Genomic DNA, 24,470 nt, shown 5'->3' with positions numbered 1-24,470 from the left:
GGGGAAACTGAACACCCCCCCCCCCCGTTTTCATTAATTCTATTCAGTTTGCAAATAGTTGTGCTTCTAGGGTTTCCACAAAATAACCATATTTTTGCACATAATTTGCGTAATTTTCGCGCAAATATTTTTTTGCGAACTTTTAAGCATATTGTACGCATAAGTATTGCGCGAAAATTACGCGAATTTTTTGTGGTAATTTGCGCAAAACCGGGATATTGCGCAAAACGTTAATTTGTACGCAAAACATGTTATTGCAAATTGACCAAAATCGACGGTTTCAGCACAGAATCAAACAACTGAAGGTTATTCAAAAATTTACATTCAAATAAATTATGATTAAGCTACTCTCAATTGGTTTCTTTTAGTTACAAAATTTTCAAACTGAGGGACAAAAATTAATCAAACAGAAATTATAAATTTGAAAATTAATACATAGTTTTTAAAGATATCTGAATCTTTGTGTGGTGCTATATTTCAAATGTTGACTACTTCTAGTCGAATGCATATATATGAAATATAAAAAGTATATGTCCGGCCACTGAGATAAAGACAAGAGTGAAACTTATAAGTCATCATATATTTAGACAGCCTCGACTTTGAAGTGTTGCAACGCCTTGACCTTTGGTTTTACCTCACCAACTCACTGAAACTTTTTTTGTGTTCCTAGACATATTCGTTTTAAAAATGCTGCATGTGTGTTTATATCTTAAGTTCAAAATGAGTAATTGGCACTATAATGCTCGACTTTTCTGTGAGATCGTTCCCATCTTGATTTGCAGTGTGCCATCATGTATTAGGTTGCAAAATAGAGTTTTAGGCAAGTAATCATTTCTTTTCTAAGCATTACTATTATTTACAAAAAAAATGCAATTTCTTAGAAAACTAATTTATACAGTTTACACCTTTAAATAACGTCAAAGTGGAATAGCGCACCGAAAGCAAAAATTTGCCCTTTCTTTCGCAAAAATTGAACAAAAGTTTTGCAAAGTTTTCCAAAGTGAAGAATTTTGGTTTTCTTTAGTAAATTGAAATCTTGATATCTCCGGTAATATTTAAAGCACAAATAAGCAAGTCACATTTTGGAAATACCAGAACAGGGGAATTTTATGATTATTATTTCAAAAATCATACATGTAAAGTAAGGTGTAAAAACAGTGCCGCAAATTATTAAAGTGAGACAAAGACTACCTTCATGGCTTCTTTCAACTCTTATGTTTGGTGGGTCACCTTGTATAATAATTCAGTTTTTATAGATTTCGAATCATTGTAAAAAGATATCTAATTTTACAGGCAAGAAAATGAAAACAATTTAACTAATTAGGATCATCTATAAAAACTATAAATACTGAAAGCAAATATTCACTTAAGTTGTTACTGACATAATTTGAAATAATAACAATGCGGAGCACTGCGGTTAGCAAAAAGGTTTGGGGCCGAGTCAAGTGGCTGGTTTGGGGAAATTAAATGAGTAAGAAAGAGATTAAAATCAAAAATGATTGTTACTAATTTTTTCAGGCACTGCCTGTTTTAAATTTGTTTTCCGAAAATGTTTTGTGAAAGATTGCGTCTTTCCGTAATTTACTTCTGCTTTCCATAACGTGCTTCTCATAGGTATGCTTTTTCGTTACACGTCTTTGCTTTTCGTAACGTGCCTCTCTAAAGTTTTCCCCTCCGTAACGTGTCCCTTCAGATTTTTGTTTTCATACACATGTGTCTGTTTTTCAATACAGTCTTCTCAGTATACGCTAAAAGAAGAATGGTGGTTTATCAGAAGACAAATTTTATGAATTTAAACCCCGTCGCTGATCCGCCAAAAACCGATTCCAATTCAGCGCCGGCTCAATTCTCGAATCACTGAATACAATTTGAAGTGAAACCAACCATGTTTGAACTGCGTCCCCAATTTAAGCCGAGGCTTAAATTCTTTAAATTCTAGTTCTAGCCTAATCTGTTTTTTTTCATAATATGCTATACTTTGGAAACTTCAGGTGTTTACGTGCAAGAGATTTAAAATGCATTGAATTGATTTATGAAAAAAACGTAAAAGTAATTTTTTAGCTTAGCCAAGGTGCTTGTAGTTTCCAGACACCAGAGGAGGCTTATCAGAATACACTATTCTGAGGAGGGTGATTTATCAGAATACTCTATTCTAAGGAGGGGGGTTTATCAGAATACTCTATTCTAAGATGGGGGGTTTATCAGAATATACTATTCTAAAGAAGGGGGTTTATCAGAATACACTATTCTAAGGAGGTGGGTTTATCAGAATACAATATTCTAAGGAGGGGGGTTTATCAGAATACTCTATTCTAAGGAGGGTGGTTTATCAGAATACTCTATTCTAAGATGGGGGTTTATCAGAATACACTATCTAAGGAAGATGGGTTTATCAGAATACAATATTCTAAAGAAGGGGGTTTATCAGAATACACTATTCTAAGGAGGGGGGTTTATCAGAATACAATATTCTAAGGAGGGTGGTTTATCAGAATACACTATTCTAAGGAGGGTGGTTTATCAGAATACAATATTCTAAGGAGGGTGGTTTATCAAAATATGATGGGGGGTTTATCAGAATATACTATTCTAAAGAAGGGGGTTTATCAGAATACACTATTCTAAGGAGGGGGGTTTATCAGAATACAATATTCTAAGGAGGGGGGTTTATCAGAATACAATATTCTAAGGAGGGGGGTTTATCAGAATACACTATTCTAAGGAGGGGGGTTTATCAGATTACACTATTCTAAGGAGGGTGGTTTATCAGACTACACTATTCTAAGGAGGGTGGTTTATCAGAATACACCATTCTAAGGAGGGGGGTTTATCAGATTACACTATTCTAAGGAGGGTGGTTTATCAGAATACACTATTCTAAGGAGGGGGTTTGATCAGAATACACATTCTAAGGAGGGGGTTTATCAGAATACAATATTCTAAGGAAGGGGGTTTATCAGAATACAATATTCTAAGGAAGGTGGTTTATCAGAATACACTATTCTAAGGAGGGTGGTTTATCAGAATACAATATTCTAAGGAGGGGGGTTTATCAGAATTCACTATTCTAAGGAGGGTTGTTTATCAGAATACAATATTGTAAGGAGGGTGGTTTATCAAAATACACTATTCTAAGGAGGAGGCTTATCAGAATACAATATTCTAAGGAGGGTGGTTTATCAGAATACAATATTGTAAGGAGGGTGGTTTATCAAAATACACTTTTCTAAGGAGGGGGTTTATCAGAATACACTATTCTAAGGAAGGGGCCGTTTATTAAAATACTCAAAATATGTTATAAAATGAATAGATAAAGAACTAATGATTTATTTTAATATTATCTTACCTTATTGTTTATTATTATATCATTCATTGAAGTGAGTGCACTCTTCTAATTATAAGTAATTCTTTTAATTTGATTTTAAATAATTTGCTTCTTATATTACACTTCAGTTCTGTCAGATGCTTCCAATAATAGCATTAAAACTATTTCTTCTAGGTAAGCTGATTCTTAATTTTTATACAGTTAAACCTAGCACTTCGGAAACATCAAATGAATTCATTAAATGCCATTTTCTAAAACCTTACTGATCATGCAATGCTGCAGATATTTAGTTTTTAATCAAATAATAATATGGAGCTCTTTAAAACTGTTCCCGCATATTTTTTGTATATTTATTTTTTACTTTTACTAAGAATTAGGTAAAATAGTGTAAAACCCATTGAACAACATAAGACGACATTTTATAATTATTTGGATTGCTCCGAAGTTCTAAGTGAAGTTCGATTTAATATAATAAAACAATTTGCCGAAATGAAAAAAATCAGCGAATGGATGCAAGAATTATTGAGTTTGTTTCCTGATATAATCCGTTAATAAAGTGCGTAAACAAAAGTTTCCAGCATAGAACCTGATAATAAACAGGGTGTCAAATTAAACATGACAGTTCAGAGACAACTTGATGGTCGTCTTTTATCTTTGAAACAAGTATTAAAACAATAATATTAGTTCTTGCTAGTCTAGTCTGCCATATTTTATTTATTCATAAATACGGGAAATATTAAAAAATCAATTAAGATTTTATATATTAAACAATCCCAAAATTTGTCGTTACTGTATTTCCATGTTTATTGGGAGTTGGGACATCATGTAGTTAGTCCGGAGGTCAAAACCTTTGTTTAAAGCATTGTTAATATTAAGCGCTATCGATATCTAATGTGGACACTTTTAATTCTTAGGATAAATTCTAGATTCTTCAATTAAAGTTATCCCTGTAGGGTATAACCACTACGGGATATCCCTGTAGGGTATAACCAATACGGGATATCCCTGTAGGGTATAGCCACTACGGGATATCCTTGTAGGGTATAACCACTACGGATATCCCTGTAGGGTATAACCACTACGGGATATCCCTGTAGGGTATAACCACTACGTGATATCCCTGTAGGGTTTAACCACTACGTGATATCCCTGTAGGGTTTAACCACTACGGGATATCCCTGTAGGGTATTGTTATATTTGAAAGGATACCCACAAAGGTGGGTAACAATACTCTAGTAGTCTTCAAGTCACACACCAATAATAGAACAAAGTAGTTGAACATTTATATTAAAGAGAAACAAAATGAAGGAATAAATAACTAAAGTCAAAAGACACAGATTTGGCACTCAGTGATGGGTTACTCCTTTGGCCGGATACTCCTTGGCTGGATACTCCTTTGGCTAGATACCTCCTTTGGCTAGATACCTCCTTTGGCTAGATACTCCTTGGCTAGATACATTCAACATGGTATCTCCTCAGGGCTGCATATCTCCTCAGGCAACATATCTCCTCAGGTCAATTATCCCCTCAGGTCAATTATCCCCTCAGGCAACATATCTCTTCTGGCACCATCTTTGTTTGGGTAACAAATCTCCTTCAGCATGTTGTTTTCCCACAGCTCCAATCTGTCCAAGCAGTTTCTGTTCCATTGGACTGAATGCTTCTTACCACTGTGGGGAGTTGGCGAATGTCTTCATCCTCTCTTTGTGAGAGCTGGTTCACAACTAAACTTATTCTTTGTTAGGTCTCCTTTTATATCCTGTGATCCTGTCTTATCAACACATCCTTATCGTGTTTGGAAAGCTAGAGTATCTAGATAAGGTGGTTGGAGCAGGGGGAGGAAGTTGGGGATGGTTACCTACCCCCTTGGTTTTAATTCTGGTTGTATATGGCAAACCAGACTTAAAACCACATAATACAATATGTTATTGATGTAAAACTTGAATCATACTAGAATATTGGCGTACCAAATCAAAATGCATTTACTTAAGCAATATTGATTAAATTAAAGCTGTCACCATGTTAGTGATATCCCTGTAGGGTATAAACACTACTTGATATCCCTGTAGGGTATAACCACTACGGGATATCCCTGTAGGGTTTAACCACTACGTGATATCCCTGTAGGGTATAACCACTACGGGTTATCCCTGTAGGGTAAAACCACTACGTGATATCCCTGTAGGGTATAACCACTACGTGATATCCCTGTAGGGTATAACCACTACGTGATATCCCTGTAGGGTATAACCACTACGGGATATCCCTGTAGGGTATAAACAATACGTGATATTTAAGAGAAATTAGATTAATCCGTAGGTCGTGGCATAAAACAAAGCTAGATCAACGCCTAAGCCCGAGATTAACATTAAATTAGTTTTGAATTCAGAGCTGAAAACTTTAGAATGGGATTTCCTTAATCCCGATCGGTTATTTAATCTTGCGATTAAAAAAAGAGGAGAGAACCATTATTTAATCTTGCGATTAAAAAAGAGGAGATCAAGCATTGATCTCGATATTCACCATTCTAAAGTTTTCAGCTCAGTCCATATAATTGCACTTTAACGTGTTTTTAAATGTTCTTTAGAATTTTAAAAAAATTGCATTTCAAAATAATTCTAACAGAATACATTGGAACATTTATCATTCTATTATATTATTTTCAGGGCTAAGTCTTCCCTCTGTTAGATTAGAAAATAGAACAGAAACCAGGTGAATACAAATTGAAAGCATTTCCTTTTTTCTGACACATATTTTAACCCTATTACGGTTGAGAGGGGTCCCCCCCCCCGTGGTTTATTCTGAATAACTTAAAAATGGTTTACATTTGAACGCTAAAAACTTCTTCATTTTTTAAGCATCATAGTTGCAAACTTCTTTATGCATGGGGTAGGGTGGAGAATGGTCCAACTGTGGGTTGGTGTTTAAAAAAATCAGAAATGGTTTATAACTATTTGTAAACTAAGCTACAGGCTAAACATATATATATTTGAAAAGGCCTTGAAAAATGGATATAAAAACAAGTGTAATATCTTAATATTTGCTAAAAGTAAAAATGATTATTTTGGAAAACTTTTTTGACATACTTTTAAAACCTTTAAAAAACTCCTCTCCTGCACCCTAACAATTAAAGTTAGAGGTCTATTTTTTTTACTGAGCAGGCCTTGAAAAGTTGGTCTCACACTTCCCTATCTCAACTCTAAGGGCAAAATCATAAGTGTCACGTGGATTTAACGCTTCTGTCAATATATCAGAAAGCTTTGGCTTTCTATAACAATTTGAACCATTATACATAATATTTTAGCCTTTTTTCTTCAATACTTTTTTGTCGGCATATAGATTTTGAATAAAAAGTATAAAATAAACAAATCCGTAAGTTTAAAGATTGTTGAATTATAGACTAAAAGACGTTTTATTTCAAATAAATTAAACCGAATGCTTCTCACTCTGGTATATATTAGACAAAAATAGTCCTATTGGAATAGGGTTAAGTGAAAAAATGATTTTAATCACAATTCTATTTTACCCTTTATTTAGGAAAAACGTGACCAAATCGGAAAAAAGGTGAAATTAAAACTACCAACAAAATTTTTTTTAATAGTCTTTTTTTTATTAGTGAGAGTAACAAAACAGAAGACAGGTAAATTATATATTTTTAAACGAATTCATCTCTTTAAAATATTTATTTTAGATAAAATACAATTTTTATTCAGGACTGAGGGCCCACCATTACCAACAGAGGAAAGGTAAAATAAAGTAAAACTTATTAAAATAAATTTTCAATTGAAGTTTTGTAAACAAATTTTCACACATGTATTTCTAGGATTTTTTTTCAAATACAGGGGGGGGTGCAAAAATAATAATTATATATTTCTAAACATTTTATTCTAGGGAAAATGTAACCGACATTTTGCTAATAGATCTTCCAGTAAGTATGCATTATCATTCTAGAACTTTTTACAAGAAGTGACAAAATGAGGGGGGGGGAAGGATTTTCTTCAAGCGTAGAAAATCCTTACCCCCTCTCACCAGCAACGTTGACACTTCATCTTCCCCGAAAATTAGTTACGTTATATAAGGATTTTGAGTTTCCGTTAAGCTATGATGACGACATTTCTAGTACATTGGAGCGCATCAAGAGTATCTAACTTTACTTATAGCTAGCTTGACCTTACTACTGTTATATTTCAATCTGAGACATTAATATAACAAAATTCATAGTTTGAAAAATCAAAGGTCTAAGACATAAGATTGCAAAGGGATAAGAATTGAAAAATTAGAGTTTGTGGCAAAACCTCAATTCCTTTGAACAAATATAAAATTGTTTTTAATATTTTACCCTAAACAAGGTTTCTCTACTCTATAGTAAATGCAGGTGTTCACTTGAGATATAATCTTAAGATTGAAAAACAACAATATCTTTTACATCGTCTCTTAAATAAAAGGAAGGAAACCATTGTGAATCGGAGATGGCACTCTTCAAAGTGAGGATCACTTGAAGGCTGCATTCCCTTTACCAAATATATTCAATACTAGCTGAAGAACCCGGCGTTGCCCGTGGGGAAAAAAATATTTTAGAAAAAAAGTTGGATTTTTTTAGCCATGTCCCTCCAGACCCCGCGATTTAAAAAATTTGGGGAAATACGGCTCGGGTCTAAGCTGTCGTTGGACCTTATTCACGGCTTGAGTTTTCGGATTAAAGCTGCATCTATTTTTCCACAGAGTTGAATTTAAAAAACCGGTTTAATATTCTATTTGGCGGATTTTCATGGTAGGAATTGGCGCATTCCCAGTTTTTATTAGAACAAGACGCAACATTGAGTCTTATTCTCCACTAAAAACCAATCAAGGTCGGTTTTATTTTCTTTGGGCTTAACTCCTTAAGTCGAGCCGAATATCTTGCAGCTATCAATCACGTGACACAAGCTTTCGTTAGAGTTGGGTCTAAGATTGGGTCTTAAAGTTGGGTTTAACCCTATCTCCGCTGGGGTACTTGAAAACCAGGATACGCTGGGGGGGGGTCAATTTGACCCCCCCCCTCTAAATCCCATGTTTTATGTCCAAATATGACAAATGATACATCATTAGAAAGCTCTTGTGCTCTACTTTTAGAATCTGCAAACAAATTTGCAAATTTGCGAAAATTGAATTTTTTAATCGCAAAATCCAGTTTTATAGTAAAAATGTTTGCAAAAAAAAATTTGTCCAAAAAATGACAAATTATACATTTTTGAAAAGCCCTTGACCATGCCATTTCAAATATGCAAAAATTTTTGCAAAATTTTAAATAACCAGATTTTTAATCAAGAAAAACTAAAAATGTGCAAATTTCCTTTGACAGAATTTTTGCAAAAAATTTGCAATTTTTATTTCGCAAAACTTGTGCAATCCGTTTCCTTATGTCATAGGCTTTCCAAAAAGCTAAATTTTATCAAAATCTGACAAGTGAAAGTGGGTCAAAACAAAGATTTAGTTTGCTACAGGCAAAAGCAGTCATTCAGGCAGTGTGCCTGAGGACTCAGGCAGTTAGTATTAAAGCCCGGTTTTAGGCCTAAAGGGAGGGCTTTGGGTATGTAAGAAAAGTCAGAAAATTTCAACAGCCTCAGACCAATACTTTTTGAGTTATGTAAAAAAAACTACAGGGGGGGGGGTCAAATTGACCCCCCCCCAGCGGGAATAGGGTTAAGGAATTACGACTCGAGCCGAAGCTTTTAAATCGCGGGCTCAGGTTACACATGAGTGTCCACAACAAAATTCAGTCCATTTGGTCCAGCTGTCTGGCTGGCCAGAGGGAACATATATCTTGTTTTATTATATAGATATGTATTTAATATGTTGAACTGTAGGCTGGTAGCGATTATGGATTCGGTGAAGAGGACGGTGGAAAAGAAGTTTTAATAAAAACTAAGAACAGCGAAACTAAAGGAGTAGTTCACAAGAAGAATTCACTCTTTAGTAAAGATCTAGAGGTATATTCATTCATTTATATTCAAACATTTATATGCAAACATTAATATTCAAACAATTTTATTTAAACGTTAATATTCAATCATAAATATTTAAACATTAGTAATTAAACATAAATATTTGAATATCAATATCAATATTAATATTCAAAAAGTTCTGATATTTTTGATGAAATGGAGACAAATATCTGAAATTTTGATTATTCATAAAGCTTCCCTTGGGTCACGTGGTGATATCCCCCAAACAAAGTGTGGGCCCGATCGGATCAGTCTTTTTAACGTTTATTGTATACACACAGACAGACCAGACAGACCAGACAGACAGACAAGCCAAATTTATTGATAGATAAAGTTCTGATATTCAAGTTCTGATATTCAAGTTCTGATATTCAGTTCTGATATTAAAGTTCTGATATTTAAGTTCTGATATTCAGTTCTGATATTAAAGTTCTGATATTCAAGTTATTATATTCAAGTTCTGATATTCAAGCTCTGATATTCGAGTTCTGATATTCAAGTTTTAATATTCAAGTTCTGATATTCAAGTTCTGATGTTTAGTTATGATATTCAAGTTCTGATATTCAAATTCTGATATTTAAGTTCTAATATTCAAATTCTGATATTCAAGTTCTGATATTCAAATTCTGATATTCAAGTTCTGATATTCAAGTTCTGATATTTAGTTCTGATATTTAGTTCTGATATTTAGTTTGGATATTAAAGTTCTTATATTCAAGTTCTAATATTCAAGTTCTGATTTTCAAGTGCCAAAGATAATTGAATTTCCTCTATATTTGCGGCTTTATAAAGGAAAATAATTAACTAAAATATTGAAGTATTTACATAAAGGGAGATTGACAGAAATTGAAATTGAAATTAAAATATATTCTAATCCGGTTTATAGTTCCTAGCTTATACAGAGTTACCCACAAAAAATTAGACGTCAGAAACGATTGTACGTAATTTTTTTAATTCGTTTTCTTGCCTTTAGGGTTCCTCGTAGGCCAAAACAGACTTATTTATGTTCTGAATTATTTAGTAAAGCATTAAAATACTTAATAGTTTGTGGGTAACCCTTTAGTTCCTAGTTCCTAGTTTATAGGTTAACTGGTTATTAGTTCCTAATTTATAGTTCCTGGTTTATAGTTCCGCTATTAAAGTTCCTAGTTTATAGTTCATAGTTTATAGTTCCTAGATTAAAGTTCATAGTTTATAGTTCATAGTTTAAAGTTCATAGATTAAAGTTCATAGTTTATAGTTCATAGTTTATAGTTCCTAGATTAAAGTTCATAGTTTATAGTTCATAGTTTATAGTTCATAGATTAAAGTTCATAGTTTATAGTTCCTAGTTTATAGTTTATAGATTAAAGTTCCTAGTTTATAGTTCATAGTTTATAAATCCTAGATTAAAGTTCATAGTTTATAGTACATACTTTATAGTTCCTAGATTAAAGTTCATAGTTTATAGTTCATAGTTTATAGTTCATAGTTTATAGTTCATAGTTTAAAGTTCCTAGATTAAAGTTCACAGTTTATAGTTCATAGTTATAGTTTATAGTTCCTAGCTTATAGTTCCTAGATTATAGTTCCTAGATTATAGTTCCTAGTTTATAGTTCCTAGATAAAAGTTCCTAGATAAAAGTTCCTAGATTAAAGTTCCTAGTTTATATTTCCTAGATTATAGTTCCTAGATTATAGTTCCTAGATTAAAGTTCCTGGTTTAAAGGTCCTAGTTCTGGTTTATAGTTCCCTGGTTTTAAACAAACTACAAATGACTGGAGAAAATATCAGAAAACATGAACCCCGAACGAGAAGTAAATCTGTATTATAATAATATTAAATTAAAAATTATTTAACTAAGGTAGAAGAATGTGAGAAAGGAGAATGTAAAAAGTCAGCGATTGATAGCAAGGTAAGTTTAATATAATTTAGTTAACCAATGTTTTCACATTTTGATTAAGGGGGGGGGGGCATATATATTCCATCATATCTAAACAATATATTCCATCAAATCTAAACTATATATTTCATCAGATCTAAACATCTAAACTATATATTCCATCAGATCTAAACTATATATTCCATCAGATCTAAAGTATCAGATCAAAACTATGTTTTTCATGAGATCTAAACGAAAAATTCTATTAGATCTAAACTTTATATTTCATCGTACCTAAACTATATATTCCATCAGATACAAACTTTATATTCTTTCAGATCTAAACTAAAAATTCCATCAGATCTAAACTATATATTTCATCAGATATAAACTATATATTCCATCAGACCTAAGCTATATATTCCAACAGATCTAAATTATATATTCCATCAGATCTAAACTGAATTCCATCAGATCTAACTTATATATTCCATAAGATCTAAACTATATATTCCATCAGATCTAAACTATATATTCCATCAGATCTAAACTAAAAATTCCATCAGATCTAACCTATATCTTTCATCAGATATAATCTAATATACGTCTGTATAGTTTAAGAAGAAACTAGAAGATTGTACGTATACAGGAAAATTAGTAGATGACCCGGACTCTACTCTCTCTGTTACTAATTGTGCGGTAAGCTATGAATATGGTAACCAAGGTTCTAATGCAAGGAAAGTTATTTCAGAGGTGTACGCATTTTTTGTACTGCAGTGTACTATCTCTGGCCGGTGATGTAAACACAAGACAGATGTCACAGCCTGACATGGAATCAATTTTCATAAAAATAATCAATGAAATATTCTGGTCATAGGAAACTATTATGTAAATTTTCAAAATTATCAAAATTCAATGCTTTTTTCCTTCTCTGATACTAAAGGAATAGTGATGCATTTATTCTTGTTTACAATTTCGCCCAGAGAGAACTGGTTTCAATATGTACGCAGAGTATACGCAACTGCAATTAACTTTCCTTGCATTATAACCTTGATAGAAACCAACTACTCGGAGATTAGTCCTTATTCTCTCTAAATCTCCTGCTTCAAAGAAAGTTTCAGTTTCAGGATGTGTTATTATTTTTTTATTTTTTTATTTTTAAATTAAATTAAAGCTAACGATCTTTATTTAAAAAGTGTCAGTAAAAAAATAAACCGCTTATCTTTACATTATTTAAATTCAATTATTCAGCCAAAACTATCAACTTATTTAAAGTCCTAGTGCCTTCAATAATTCACAACACAGTTTTACGTTTAGATGGGGAATTGATAATTTGATCCAGCCTCTTTTTTACAAATATTAGTACATTTGTCTAATCTGGGAATATCTATTATCAGTACATTTGTCTAATCTGTGAATATCTATTATCAATGTATTTGTCTAACCTTTGAATATATATTATCTATATATTTGTCTATCCTGTGAATATCTATTTTCTATATTTTTGTCTAATCTATGAATATCTATTATCAGTATATTTGTCTAATCTGTGAATATCTATTATCAGTACATTTGTCTAATCTTTGAATATCTTTTATCTCTATATTTGTCTAATCTATGAATATCTATTATCAATATATTTGTCTAACCTATGAATATCTATTATCTATATATTTGTCTAATCTGTGAATATCTATTATCTATATATTTGTCTGATCTGTGAATATCTATTATCAGTATATTTGTCTAATCTATGAATATCTATTATCAGTATATTTGTCTAATCTATGAATATCTATTATCAATATATTTGTCTAATCTATGAATATCTATATATTAACTTTATATTTTTCTAATCCATGAATTTCTATTATCAATATATTTGTCTAATCCGTAAATATCTATTAATTATAAATTAGTCTAATATGTGAATATCTATACATTAAATATATGTTTGTCTAATCTGTGAATATCTTTTATCTATATATTGGTCTAATCTATGAATATCTATTATCTATATATTGGTCTAATCTATGAATATCTATTATCAATATATTTGTCGAACCTGTGAATATCTATTATCTATATATTTGTCTAATCTATGAATATCTATTATCTATTTATTTGTCTAATCTATGAATATCTATTATCTATATATTTGTCTAATCTATGAATATCTAGGGTGTGATGCAAATGACATACATGTCCTCGAAAGCAAATCTGAGTTCGAACTCATTTCGAAAAGAAAATGGAAAAACATATCAAAACGAAGGCATAATAAGGCGAGATCAGAAAATTTCCCAAAAAGGTAAAAACTATTAGAGTTGATGGATTTCAAGAGAAATCACTGTGAAGTTAAAAGGAAAGGGGGTAAAAGCTAAAGCCTTCGAATTTTTTGCGTTGATCGCGACACAAAAATTCCAAGTTATACAAAAACATTAATATTCGTAATATGGTCGACGGAGCTACATGACCAGATATTGCTGTAAATTCTGGTCACGTGATACAGACGTAACAAAATTATAACTTATTATATCTCTAAAAGATTAATAAATATTATATTAAAATTATAGTATGAGCCTACCTAATATTTCTGAGCACATCTGGGTTATTTCAATTTTTAGATTTTAAAGTTTGATTCCAATACCATGTCAAATATATATAATGAATTTTTGTATAACTCATTTTCATATATCATTTTAAAAGCTTCGACTCGAGTCGTAATTCCTTAAACCTGACCTCGACTCCACTCTAACAACAGCTTATGTCACGTGATTGACAACTGCAAGATCTTCGGCTCGACTTAAGGGGTTAGGTCCAATTAAAATAAAACCGACTTGGTTGGTTTTAGTGGAGGAATAAGGCTCAATGTTGCGTCTTGTTCTCATCAAAACTGGGAATGCGCCAATTCCTACCATGAAAATCCGCCAAATAGAATATTAAACCGGTTTTTTGAATTCAACTCGGTGGAAAATAAGATGCAGCTTGAATCCGAAAGCTGAAGCCATAAATAAGGTCCAACGACAGCTTATTCTCGAGCCGTATTTCCCCGAATTTTTTAAATCGCCGGCTCAGATAGAACAAAAATTAGTCACAATCAACTCCTAAAGTGTTTAGGCTTTAACTCAGTACCCCTTTCCATTTTACCTTTAGTCCCTTTAATACCATTTAAGTGGGAAGTCTCATGAAAAGGGGGGGGGGGGAAGGGAATAAATAATACAGCTTTTTGAGTGCAGTGAAAGAAATTAAAATTAAACTACAGTGATAACCAGAAAACTGTGGAATAGGAAGACGACATTAAATCAATACTGAAGTGCAATAGATGTTGTTACAAAACAAATAGTTTTATTGGTAAGTTATTAAATCACTCATTTAGTGAAATGGGTCTGTTTACACTGCACAATTGCTGTGCCTTATGTTCATTGGACTATTTAAAGTCATAACTTGAGTCAACTTCCTTTCTCCGAGTTTTCTGGTTATCCCTGTATATAAGAAAAGCATATTTGGTACATATATAAAAAAAGAGATGGCGTATAGTTTAGATTATATTGAAAAAAACCTTTTTAATTTTGTCTCAGTTAATAATTAATGTTTCAAACTGCACTGTGAAAACATTTTGTCAAAATAAGTAGAAGTGAAAAGCATCATATCCTATCCAGTCAACAGCCTAGACAGCTGTCCTATCCAGTCAACAGCCTAGACAGCTGTCCTATCCAGTCAACAGCCTAGACAGCTGTCCTATACAGTCAACTGCCTAGACAGCTGTCCAATCCAGTCAACAGCCTGGACAGCTGTCCTATACAGTCAACTGCCTAGACAGCTGTCCAATCCGGTCAACAGCCTAGACTGCTGTCCTATCCAGTCAACAGCCTAGACAGCTGTTCTATCCAGTCAACAGCCTAGACAGCTGTCCTATATAGTCAACTGCAGCCTAGACATTTGTCCTATCCAGTCAACTGCCTAGACAGCTGTCCTATCCAGTCAACAGCCTAGACAGCTGTCCTATGCAGTCATTTGCCTAGACAGCTGTCCTATCCAGTCAACAGCCTAGACAGCTGTCCTATCCAGTCAACAGCCTAGACAGCTGTCCTATCCGGTCAACACCCTAGACAGCTGTCCTATCCAGTCAATAGCCTAGACAGCTGTCCTATCCAGTCAACAGCCTAGACAGCTGTCCTATCCAGTCAACTGCCTAGACAGCTGTCCTATCCAGGCAACTGCCTAGACAGCTGTCATATCCATTCAACAGCCTAGACAGTTGTCCTATCCAGTCAACAGCCTAGACAGCTGTCCTATCCAGTCAACAGCCTAGACAGCTGTCCTATCCGGTCAACAGCCTAGACAGATGTCCTATCCAGTCAATAGCCCAGACAGCTGTCAATTTTGTCAAAATAAGCAGAAGTGAAAAGTATTATTTCCTATCCAGTCAACAGCCTATACAGCTGTCAATTTTGTCAAAATAAGCAGAAGTGAAAAGTATCATATCCGGTCCAGTCAACAGCCTAGACAGCTGTCAATTTTGTCAAAATAAGCAGAAGTGAAAAGTATCATATTTGGTCCAGTCAACAGCCCAGACAGCTGTCAATTTTGTACTTTAAATTCTTTCTAAGAGTTTGAGGTCAAATTTATTTATCAGTCTATAAGTCAAATACTTGCTCTATAAATTATGGTTCTTTAGTGCAGGCAGAATTATTTTTCAGAAATAACATAATTAGTTGATTGAAGAACTAACAATTTCCTCATATCTATATTTCCATAAAATATCTTCTTATTTCCAAATAAAAAATGTTTTAATTTGAAGCAACCTTTAAACTTTGAAAGAGAAGTCACCATAATAAAAATTAATTAATTTTTGAAAATTAAAAATTAACATTTCAATCTTTATTACCCAGACAAAGTTTTTAACGGAACTGTTTTCTGAATCGGACTGTAGGACACACTTTAAAAATTGCAAGTCACTTCAAATTAAGTTTACACAGTCACGTTAACTATTTATGTCAGGAGTTGAGGAAACTTTAGCAGAAGAAACTGCTCGAAAGGTTAAGAATGGGGACGCATATCTTACTCCTGATGGAGAAACTGTAGAATTGGAGGAGGTATTATTCTTATTAAACCTGATTATGCGGAGGGGGGGGTGATGGAGAAACTTTCTTAAAGTTAACATGCTTCTTCGATTTTAACTTTATTAATTGTTGCTCCTTCTGCGGCATTTTCTGTTCTACACTTACCTCTGCCCCTTTAGAAAAATTTACTGGCTCTTTAACAATGAATTAATTAATTAATTGTTCTATGCCTAGATGGACAGTAGAGATTATTCAGATGATAAGTGTTGCAGAGTAAAGAAAAAAATCTGTAAGAAGGATAAAGTTACAAAGAAAACAAATCTGCTCAGCTGTCGTACAAGGTGTTTATATTCAATCCTTTAAAACTAATTGGATAGTTAAACTAAACATTTTAAATTAGAATGTGTCAACTTTATATATCATTTTAAATGGCTTAAATTAGATTTAATTGACGGGATTTAGTTTCCAAAATTGTCAACTTTTAATAAATGTACTTTCAGCAATATGTTTTTTTGCTTTTTATGACGTTTTCTAACATAACTATACAATATACATACATGCAAGTGACATCTTTTAATTGAACTAAAACTATCTTAGAACTTTATTGTTTTTAATCTCTTCATCTTTGCAACATCAAACATTATCATATCGCAGAATTCTTAGTTTGAAAAAGTTTACGATTTTAGTTTGCAAAAATATGCAATGAGACCCCTATAATTATGGAATATTTAAATCATAACATATAGCAGAATTCTTAGTTTGAAAAAGTTTACGATTTTAGTTTGCAAAAATATACAATGAGACCACTATAATTATGGAATATTTAAATCATAACATATAGCAGAATTCTTAGTTTGAAAAAGTTTACGATTTTAGTTTGCAAAAATATGCAATGAGACCCCTATAATTATGGAATATTTAAATCATAACGGTCTAAAAGTTGTCTTCCAAAAACCAAGAATTATGTTAGATTTAATAATCAAAAGGAAATGAGTTTTTGCCACCAACTCTAACTTACTCCTTTACCCGATATCTTAGCAACCCGATGTTTTAGACCTTTGATATTTCAAACTATGAATTCTATTAGTTCAAATAGTACAAGTATGAAATATCATCAGTTGCAAAAATATAAAGATCAGGAATTTTTGAGTTTGTGGCAAAAACAAAATTCCTTTGAAAAATCACATGTGAACAATATTAGATTGCAAATAAATATGTATCTGAAAATAAAAATATAATGATAGTAGTTTTAGTCTTACTAAATCTTGTCTTTTTTTAGTTACTCGGACACTAAATGTGGAGTTGATTGCGAAAAATACAAAGAAAGAATTCAAAAAAATTCCAAAAAAAATATAGAAAATATCATGAAAAAGAACCAAACAGCAACAGAGGTAAATAACTTTAAATCTTTTGCCATCATCGATAGATTTTAGTTCGCTAAAGTCAACGACTTCCGAGTCGTTAAAAAGTTCTGAAGATATAATTGCTTGAAATAGGATTGCCAAAAATGCGGGTACTACAAAAAATATCAAAATAACATTTTCACTTATGTTAGTTTTACATCCGAACATCTTCTTTCCCTGACATTAATGATAAAGTCCTTTCTAATCTTTTCAAAACTCCATTTTTTAATGTTTAGAGCATTTACAAAATCCTTGAAACATTCCTACCGGGTAATGGGGAGGGGGGTAAAATCAAAAAGTATTTGTCTGAGGCAGGTCAAAATCTTACAAACCAACACATGCCCCTCACTTTAGCTTAAAAGTTGATCTTTTATACCTACTGCCTGAGTTATAAATGCCTAAGTTTACCTTTACCAGATATATATCTCCGGGATTCCCTATTTTGAGTAGAGGAGACGTCATAAGGAATAGATTTAAATAAAATGATGAAGAGTTATCTAGCTCTGCAATGTATAGTGTATTAATTATATCACATTATGTTTATCTAAGGAAACGAAAAGTTCCGCGGGAAAAGATGAAACAACAACATCTAAATCTGAAACCTCTAAGGAAGAAACACCTGAAGAATCCACAACTGAAGCATCCAACAACGAGGAAACTACTGAAAGTAATGCTGATAAAGATAAGAAGGATAAGAAAGATGTGATAAAGGACAGCTTTTACAATGAACTATTCGGTGACGACGATGAAGATGAAAAAAAAGATGGCGATGATAAAGAAGAAGACGCCTACGAAAAAGAAGAAAACAAGGTATTAACAAGGCTTAAGCACAAAAAATACATAGCTATGAATACTTAATACATAATATAGATTTGCATGCGTTACAGCTTGGAGATAATCTAAATATAATATGGGACGCTCTGTAGAAGCATTGACAAATATAGATTCACTTATTTGATAATTGTCAATCTCAGACATGCTTATTGCTTAATTGTGGGGAAGACACAAAACACTTTTCTAGGGGTTTATTTATTATAAACAAAGTCTTCATTTTGTTTGCAAATATTGCTGAATATTTTATATGCAAATTACACGATACAGCCATATCTTGCAAAATCTTTAAATCGGATTTTGCAAATAAACCTTTATGAAAGTTCGTGAAATTGACCGTAAACAATATCATGCACACCGTTTAAACACGCGNGAAATTATTATTTGTGAAGAAGAAGACTACTGGTGGTTCAGGGGATAAGGATGAAAAAAGTAAAGATCTAAGAGATCTAGTGACTGATGAACTAGTAAAAATAAACGAGGATGCTGAAACTTCTAAAAAAAGAGATGCACCAAAATCTAACTCGATGTTCAGGTTTGAACCCAAATTTATGTTAAAAAGGGTTATAGCCGGTCAAAAGTGAAAAACGTTTGCTCAGAAAAAATGATTATTTTAATATTTTTTTGGTAATCCATGAAAAAAATCGGAAAAATCGGCGAAATTTTAAATTTTGAATTTATTTTGGGCAAAAAATGGCGTCTTGAAAGTCAAAGTTTAAAGCAGAAACTTAAAAAAGGGACCAAATTAAATCGAACTAAAAGCCTGATGGGAAGGGGAGCACCTTGCTTTATATAATATAATATCACATGTTTAGAATAACGTAAATTATGTAAGCCAAAAAATAAACTTATTATTATCATTTTTAGGAGTAAAGCTGTAAAATTAATTTGCGCGGGGGGTTGTGCAGAGAAAGCTGATAATCCAACTGAGAAAATCTACGATGAGCGAACTATTGAACTTGGTATTTTTGTTGACAAATATCTTTGGAATGATATGAAAGTAAGGATAAAAATAGTTTCAACCATTTTTATCAAGAAAACGAAATGTGTGTTCTTAAAGGGAATGTACACGTAATTTCAAGTGACCCTCCATTTTTGAGTGCTGAGTCCGATTCACAAGAAACCCCCTTAGCCTTAGACTGAACAAAATTGCGGACTTTTCCTTATTCATCAACAGAAGCACAATTATGATATTTTTGCAAGCTGATTCATATTCCAGGAATGTTAATATCTACTAAACAGGGTGTCCCACATCAAATTAGACCGCTTCAATGGGTCTAAACTACGATTTGGGACAAATCAGAAAATTTAAGAAGAATGAATCATTTGAAAAATTTAATAAGGCTATTAGAACATTTTTCTGTAGAAATTGCTAGATTTTTTCGAGTGTTATGTGCGTATTTTTTCGTTAAAGATTGGAGATAATCTAATATGATATGGGACGCTCTGTATAAAATTCTAGATATTTGTAAGACAAGTTAGCTGCCTTGAGTTCACACTTTACGCTAGCGTACATTTTCAGGCAATTAGAACGCCATTTTTGAGATAAAAACAGAGAGTTCTCTGCCGTCAATGATTAAGGTCCAGAGTACCATTGTAAATTTTGCATTCCCCTCTTTTTAACAAAGGTCACTTGAAATAGTGCTTATAGTCCATATCAGAAAATAAATATACATTAGGGTTTAAGTTCATTATTATTTCCTATGCATTATCTATATTCAGAAAAAGCTGCCCTATTAAACATAATAGGTATTTGAGATAAAAGCATGTCGTCTTCTAAAGAAGTATTGCGGCATTTTTCCATTCTGAAATTCATTATTTATGGTAGTTTTGTTTTTTGTGTTGACCATTGTCACTGTTAAGTCTGGCTTATTTCAAAAAATGGGCTGATATCTAACCAGCTAGAGCTAGCTGTACACTGTACATTTCACATACAGATTATACCAGGCAAAACGGGACGGTACGCCAAATGAACCAGCCCCTTCTAGAGAAATACTATTGTTGTCTGAATTAACTGTGTACATAATGATTTAAAAGAGAAAGAAACAGTGCATAGTCCCCGAAGAATAAGGGATATACGAAAAAGGGCTGACTATATTTTTACAGTCGTCCCTGAAGTCTCATTGATTTTAGTAGCCTTTTAACCCAACTTTTTCACGACGCGGCACTGCACCTTACCACTGTAACTCGGGTTGATTTTACCGGGCCAACCTTTATCAGGGAAACAAAGCTGTTCAGTACAAATTCAGGCATAAGGCAAGCCATGGTAGTACGCCAAATAAATGGTCCCCTTCCAGTGAAAGTCATGTGTGGCATTTGGTCATTTTTATTTCTTAGCATATTTTTTAGGAACAAGTAAAAGGTGGAGAAGATGATGTAAAGCTTGCTATGCTAGATATGATTCACAGCCTTGTCGTTAGCACTGAAACACTTTATCAGCATCCAACCGTATCTGCAAAAGGTAAATGTATTAAAGTCCGATTCACAAGGGCACCCTTTAAACCTTTATCTGATCAAGAAAGAATAAAATATCCTTCTTTTTCTCTCACAAAAAATGATTGTTTGAAATTGTGGTTTCTCTCTAAAAAAACGACTTGCGGATTTCAGCTGAAGGATATAATAGATCAAAAAATCAGTAGTATAGGATCGGAAAAGAAAATATTTTCAAAATATATGAGTAACAACTGATACGTCTCACGGCGCTGAATACTGTCCACATTTTTTATTTTTTATTTATATATTAAATTGTTTACTTTAGAACCAAAAAAAAGCTTTATGGGACTCTGCCAAATACAAAAGCCAGTTTTTTGTCTTCAATTGGTTTAATAATTAACAAATCTGTTTTAAATCAACTTTTTTGGATTCATTGTTTTAAGACGGATCTTTTGATACCCTTCTTGATATTTTTGATTTTTTGTTCGGTCTTACTAGCAACTTTTTTAATCAATTTTTTGCGAAATTTGCCAAAATTGTACGTCAGTGAAATAAAAATCTAAAAATTACCAGAGGGATTAACAAAGTTTTGACAAACGTTGTTAACTGCACCTCTAGGTTGAAAATTAAAAAGTAGGTAAGTTGACTAACCCTATTAAATCTTTGTTTTTGATTCTCCTGCATGCATGATCTATGTGTCTGTTAGATTTTCTAAATTTGTAAAAAAAATTATCAAATTAAACAAATTGGTTAATTTATTAAGCTGAAAGAGAACCATGACCGATTTACTGCAATGATATCCCTAATCTTCTCTTTGAGGAAAGCCAGAAACGACGATATCCTTCCAATAATTTATCGGATAAAACTTTGAAGTAAACCGTATTGAATCATTCATAATTTCAGGAGGTTTTAAGCTGGCTATTAATGGTATAGTAATCTGGAAGGTAAATTTACCTAAATGAAAAATTATAATTATGTTTCTTTAGGATAATAATAAGGTTTCTAAAGGAAAATAATTAGGTTATATTTAAGAAAATTAGGTTTCTTTATGATAATAATTAGATTTCTCTAGGATAATAATTATATTTCTCTAGGATAATAATTATATTTCTCTAGGATGATAATTAGATTTCTCTAGGATAACAATTAAATTTCTCTAGGATAATACTTAGATTTCTCTAGGATAATAATTAGATTTCTCTAGGATAACAATTAGATTTCTCTAGGATAATAATTATATTTCTCTAGGATAAAAATTAGATTTCTCTAGGATAATAATTAGATTTCTCTAGGATAATACTTATATTTCTCTAGGATAATAATTAGATTTCTCTAGGATAATAATTACTAGGATAATAATTAGATTTCTCTAGGATAATAATTAGATTTCTCTAGGATAATAATTAGATTTCTCTAGGATAATAATTAGATTTCTCTAGGATCATAATTAGATTTCTCTAGGATAATAATAAGATTTCTCGAGGATCATAATTAGATTTCTCTAGGATAATAATTAGATTTCTATAGGATAATAATTAGATTTATCTAGGATAATAATTAGATTTCTCTAGGATAATAATTAGGTTTCTGTAGGATAATAATTAGATTGTATCAAAGATAATAATTAGGTGTCTCTAGGATAATAATTAGGTTGTATCAAGGGTAATAATTAGGTTGATCTAGGATAATAATTAGGTTTCTCTAAGATAATGATTAATATGCAACTAGGATAACAGTTAGGTTGTATCTAGGATAATGATTAATATGTATCTAGGAAAACAGTTAGGTTGTATCTAGGATGATAACTAGGTTGATCCAGGGTAATAATAAGGTTGTATCTAGGAAAATAATTAGGTTGTATCTAGGAAAATAATTAGATTGTATCTAGGATGATAATTAAGTTGTATCTAGAATAATATTTAGGTTGTATCTAGGATAATAATTAGGTTTCTCTAAGATAATGATTAATATGTATCTAGGATAATGATTGGGTTGTATCTAGGATAATAATTAGGTTTCTCTAAGATAATGATTAATATGTATCTAGGATAATAATTAGGTTACATCCAGGATAATAATTAGGTTGTATCTGGGATAATAATTAGGTTTCTCTAGGCTAATAATTAGATTGTATCTAGGATAATAATTAGATTGTATCAAGGATAATAATTAGATTGTATCTAGGATAATAATTAGATTGTATCTAGGATAATAATTAGGTTGTATCTAGGATAATAATTAGGTTGTATCTAGGATAATAATTAGGTTGTATCTAGGATAATAATTAGGTTGTATCTAGGATAATAATTAGGTTGTATCTAGGATAATAATTAGGTTGTATCTAGGATAATAATTAGGTTGTATCTAGGATAATAATTAGGTTGTATCTAGGATAATAATTAGGTTGTATCTAGGATAATAATTAGGTTGTATCTAGGATAATAATTAGGTTGGATCTAAGATAATAATTAGGTTGTATCTAGGTTAATAATTAGGTTGTATCTAGGATAATAATTAGGTTGTATCTAGGATATTAATTAGATTGTATCTAGGATAATAATTATATTGTATCTAGGATTATAATTAGATTGTATCTAGGATGATAATGATCCTCTAGTCAAGGCTATTCATGATGCTGGAGACCAGTTGGAACAGCTTGATGCCTTTCAGGTCATTCTTTATCCTGGTTGGGATTAATCCTGGGAAGGAAAATTTCTGTTTAGGATTATTCCTTTTTGGGATTAATCCTGGTTGGAATAATAATGAACTTAGTGGGAATATATGAAAATAATAATGAATTGTTCAGGAATATATAAATGATAATAATGAACTTGTTCAGGAATAAATGAAGCTAATATTGAACTGTTCAGCAGTGTATGAAGAATAATAATGAACTTTTTCAGGAAAATATGAAGCTAATATTATGAACTGTTCAGCAGTGTATGAAGAATAATAATGAACTTTTTCAGGAATATATGAAGAATAATAATAAAACTGTTCAGGAATAAATGAAGAATAATAATCAAACTGTTCATGAATATATGAAGAATAATAATAATGAACTTGTTCAGGAATATGCGAAGAATAATAATGAACTTGTTTAGGAATAAATGAAGAATAATAATAAAACTGTTCAGGAATATATGAAGAATAATAATAAAACTGTTTATGAATATATGAAGAATAATAATAATGAACTTGTTCATGAATATATGAAGAATAATAATGAACTTGTTCAGGAATATGCGAAGAATAATAATGGACTTGTTTAGGAATAAATGAAGAATAATAATAAAACTGTTCAGGAACATATGAAGAATAATAATAAAACTGTTCAGGAAAATATGAAGAATAATAATAATGAACTTGTTCAGGAATATATGAAGAATAATAATAAAACTGTTCAGGAATATATGAAGAATAATAATAAAACTGTTCAGGAAAATATGAAGAATAATAATAATGAACTTGTTCAGGAATATATGAAGAATAATAATAAAACTGTTCAGGAATATATGAAGAATAATAATGAACTTGTTCAGGAATATAGGAAGAATAATAATAAAACT

At 31.8% G+C, this 24,470-nt stretch overlaps 1 protein-coding gene across 1 annotated transcript; it reads left to right on the top strand.

Moving 5' to 3' along the window:
* The first annotated feature begins 3,437 nt into the window (after positions 1-3,437).
* LOC111701880 (glutamic acid-rich protein) lies at positions 3,438-24,005 on the top strand. Its single transcript, XM_023473361.1, has 20 exons — positions 3,438-3,499; positions 5,992-6,037; positions 6,863-6,889; positions 6,942-6,965; positions 7,039-7,071; positions 7,217-7,253; positions 9,172-9,294; positions 11,154-11,204; positions 11,787-11,870; positions 13,353-13,479; positions 16,173-16,267; positions 16,469-16,575; positions 17,514-17,625; positions 18,187-18,447; positions 18,861-19,003; positions 19,336-19,468; positions 20,818-20,929; positions 21,805-21,845; positions 23,500-23,571; positions 23,973-24,005. The coding sequence occupies exons 1-20, from the start codon at positions 3,463-3,465 to the stop codon at positions 24,003-24,005; spliced, it is 1,698 nt and encodes a 565-aa protein (XP_023329129.1). The 5' UTR covers positions 3,438-3,462.
* Positions 24,006-24,470: the final 465 nt, after the last annotated feature.

This window comes from Eurytemora carolleeae, unplaced genomic scaffold (genome assembly GCF_000591075.1).
Source record: "Eurytemora carolleeae unplaced genomic scaffold, Eaff_2.0 scaffold391, whole genome shotgun sequence".
NCBI lineage: Eukaryota > Metazoa > Arthropoda > Copepoda > Calanoida > Temoridae > Eurytemora > Eurytemora carolleeae.
The sequence above is the reverse complement of the archived record's forward strand: the minus strand, read 5'-3'. Positions and strand labels throughout refer to the sequence as shown.

Bases quoted from the DNA above. Each gene is read 5' to 3' on its own strand.
- LOC111701880 (XM_023473361.1), top strand. From the start codon at position 3,463: ATGCTTCCAATAATAGCATTAAAACTATTTCTTCTAG. The intron at 3,500-5,991 runs GTAAGCTGATTC...TATTATTTTCAG, and splicing joins ATTAAAACTATTTCTTCTAG to GGCTAAGTCTTCCCTCTGTT. The intron at 11,205-11,786 runs GTAAGTTTAATA...ACGTCTGTATAG, and splicing joins AGTCAGCGATTGATAGCAAG to TTTAAGAAGAAACTAGAAGA.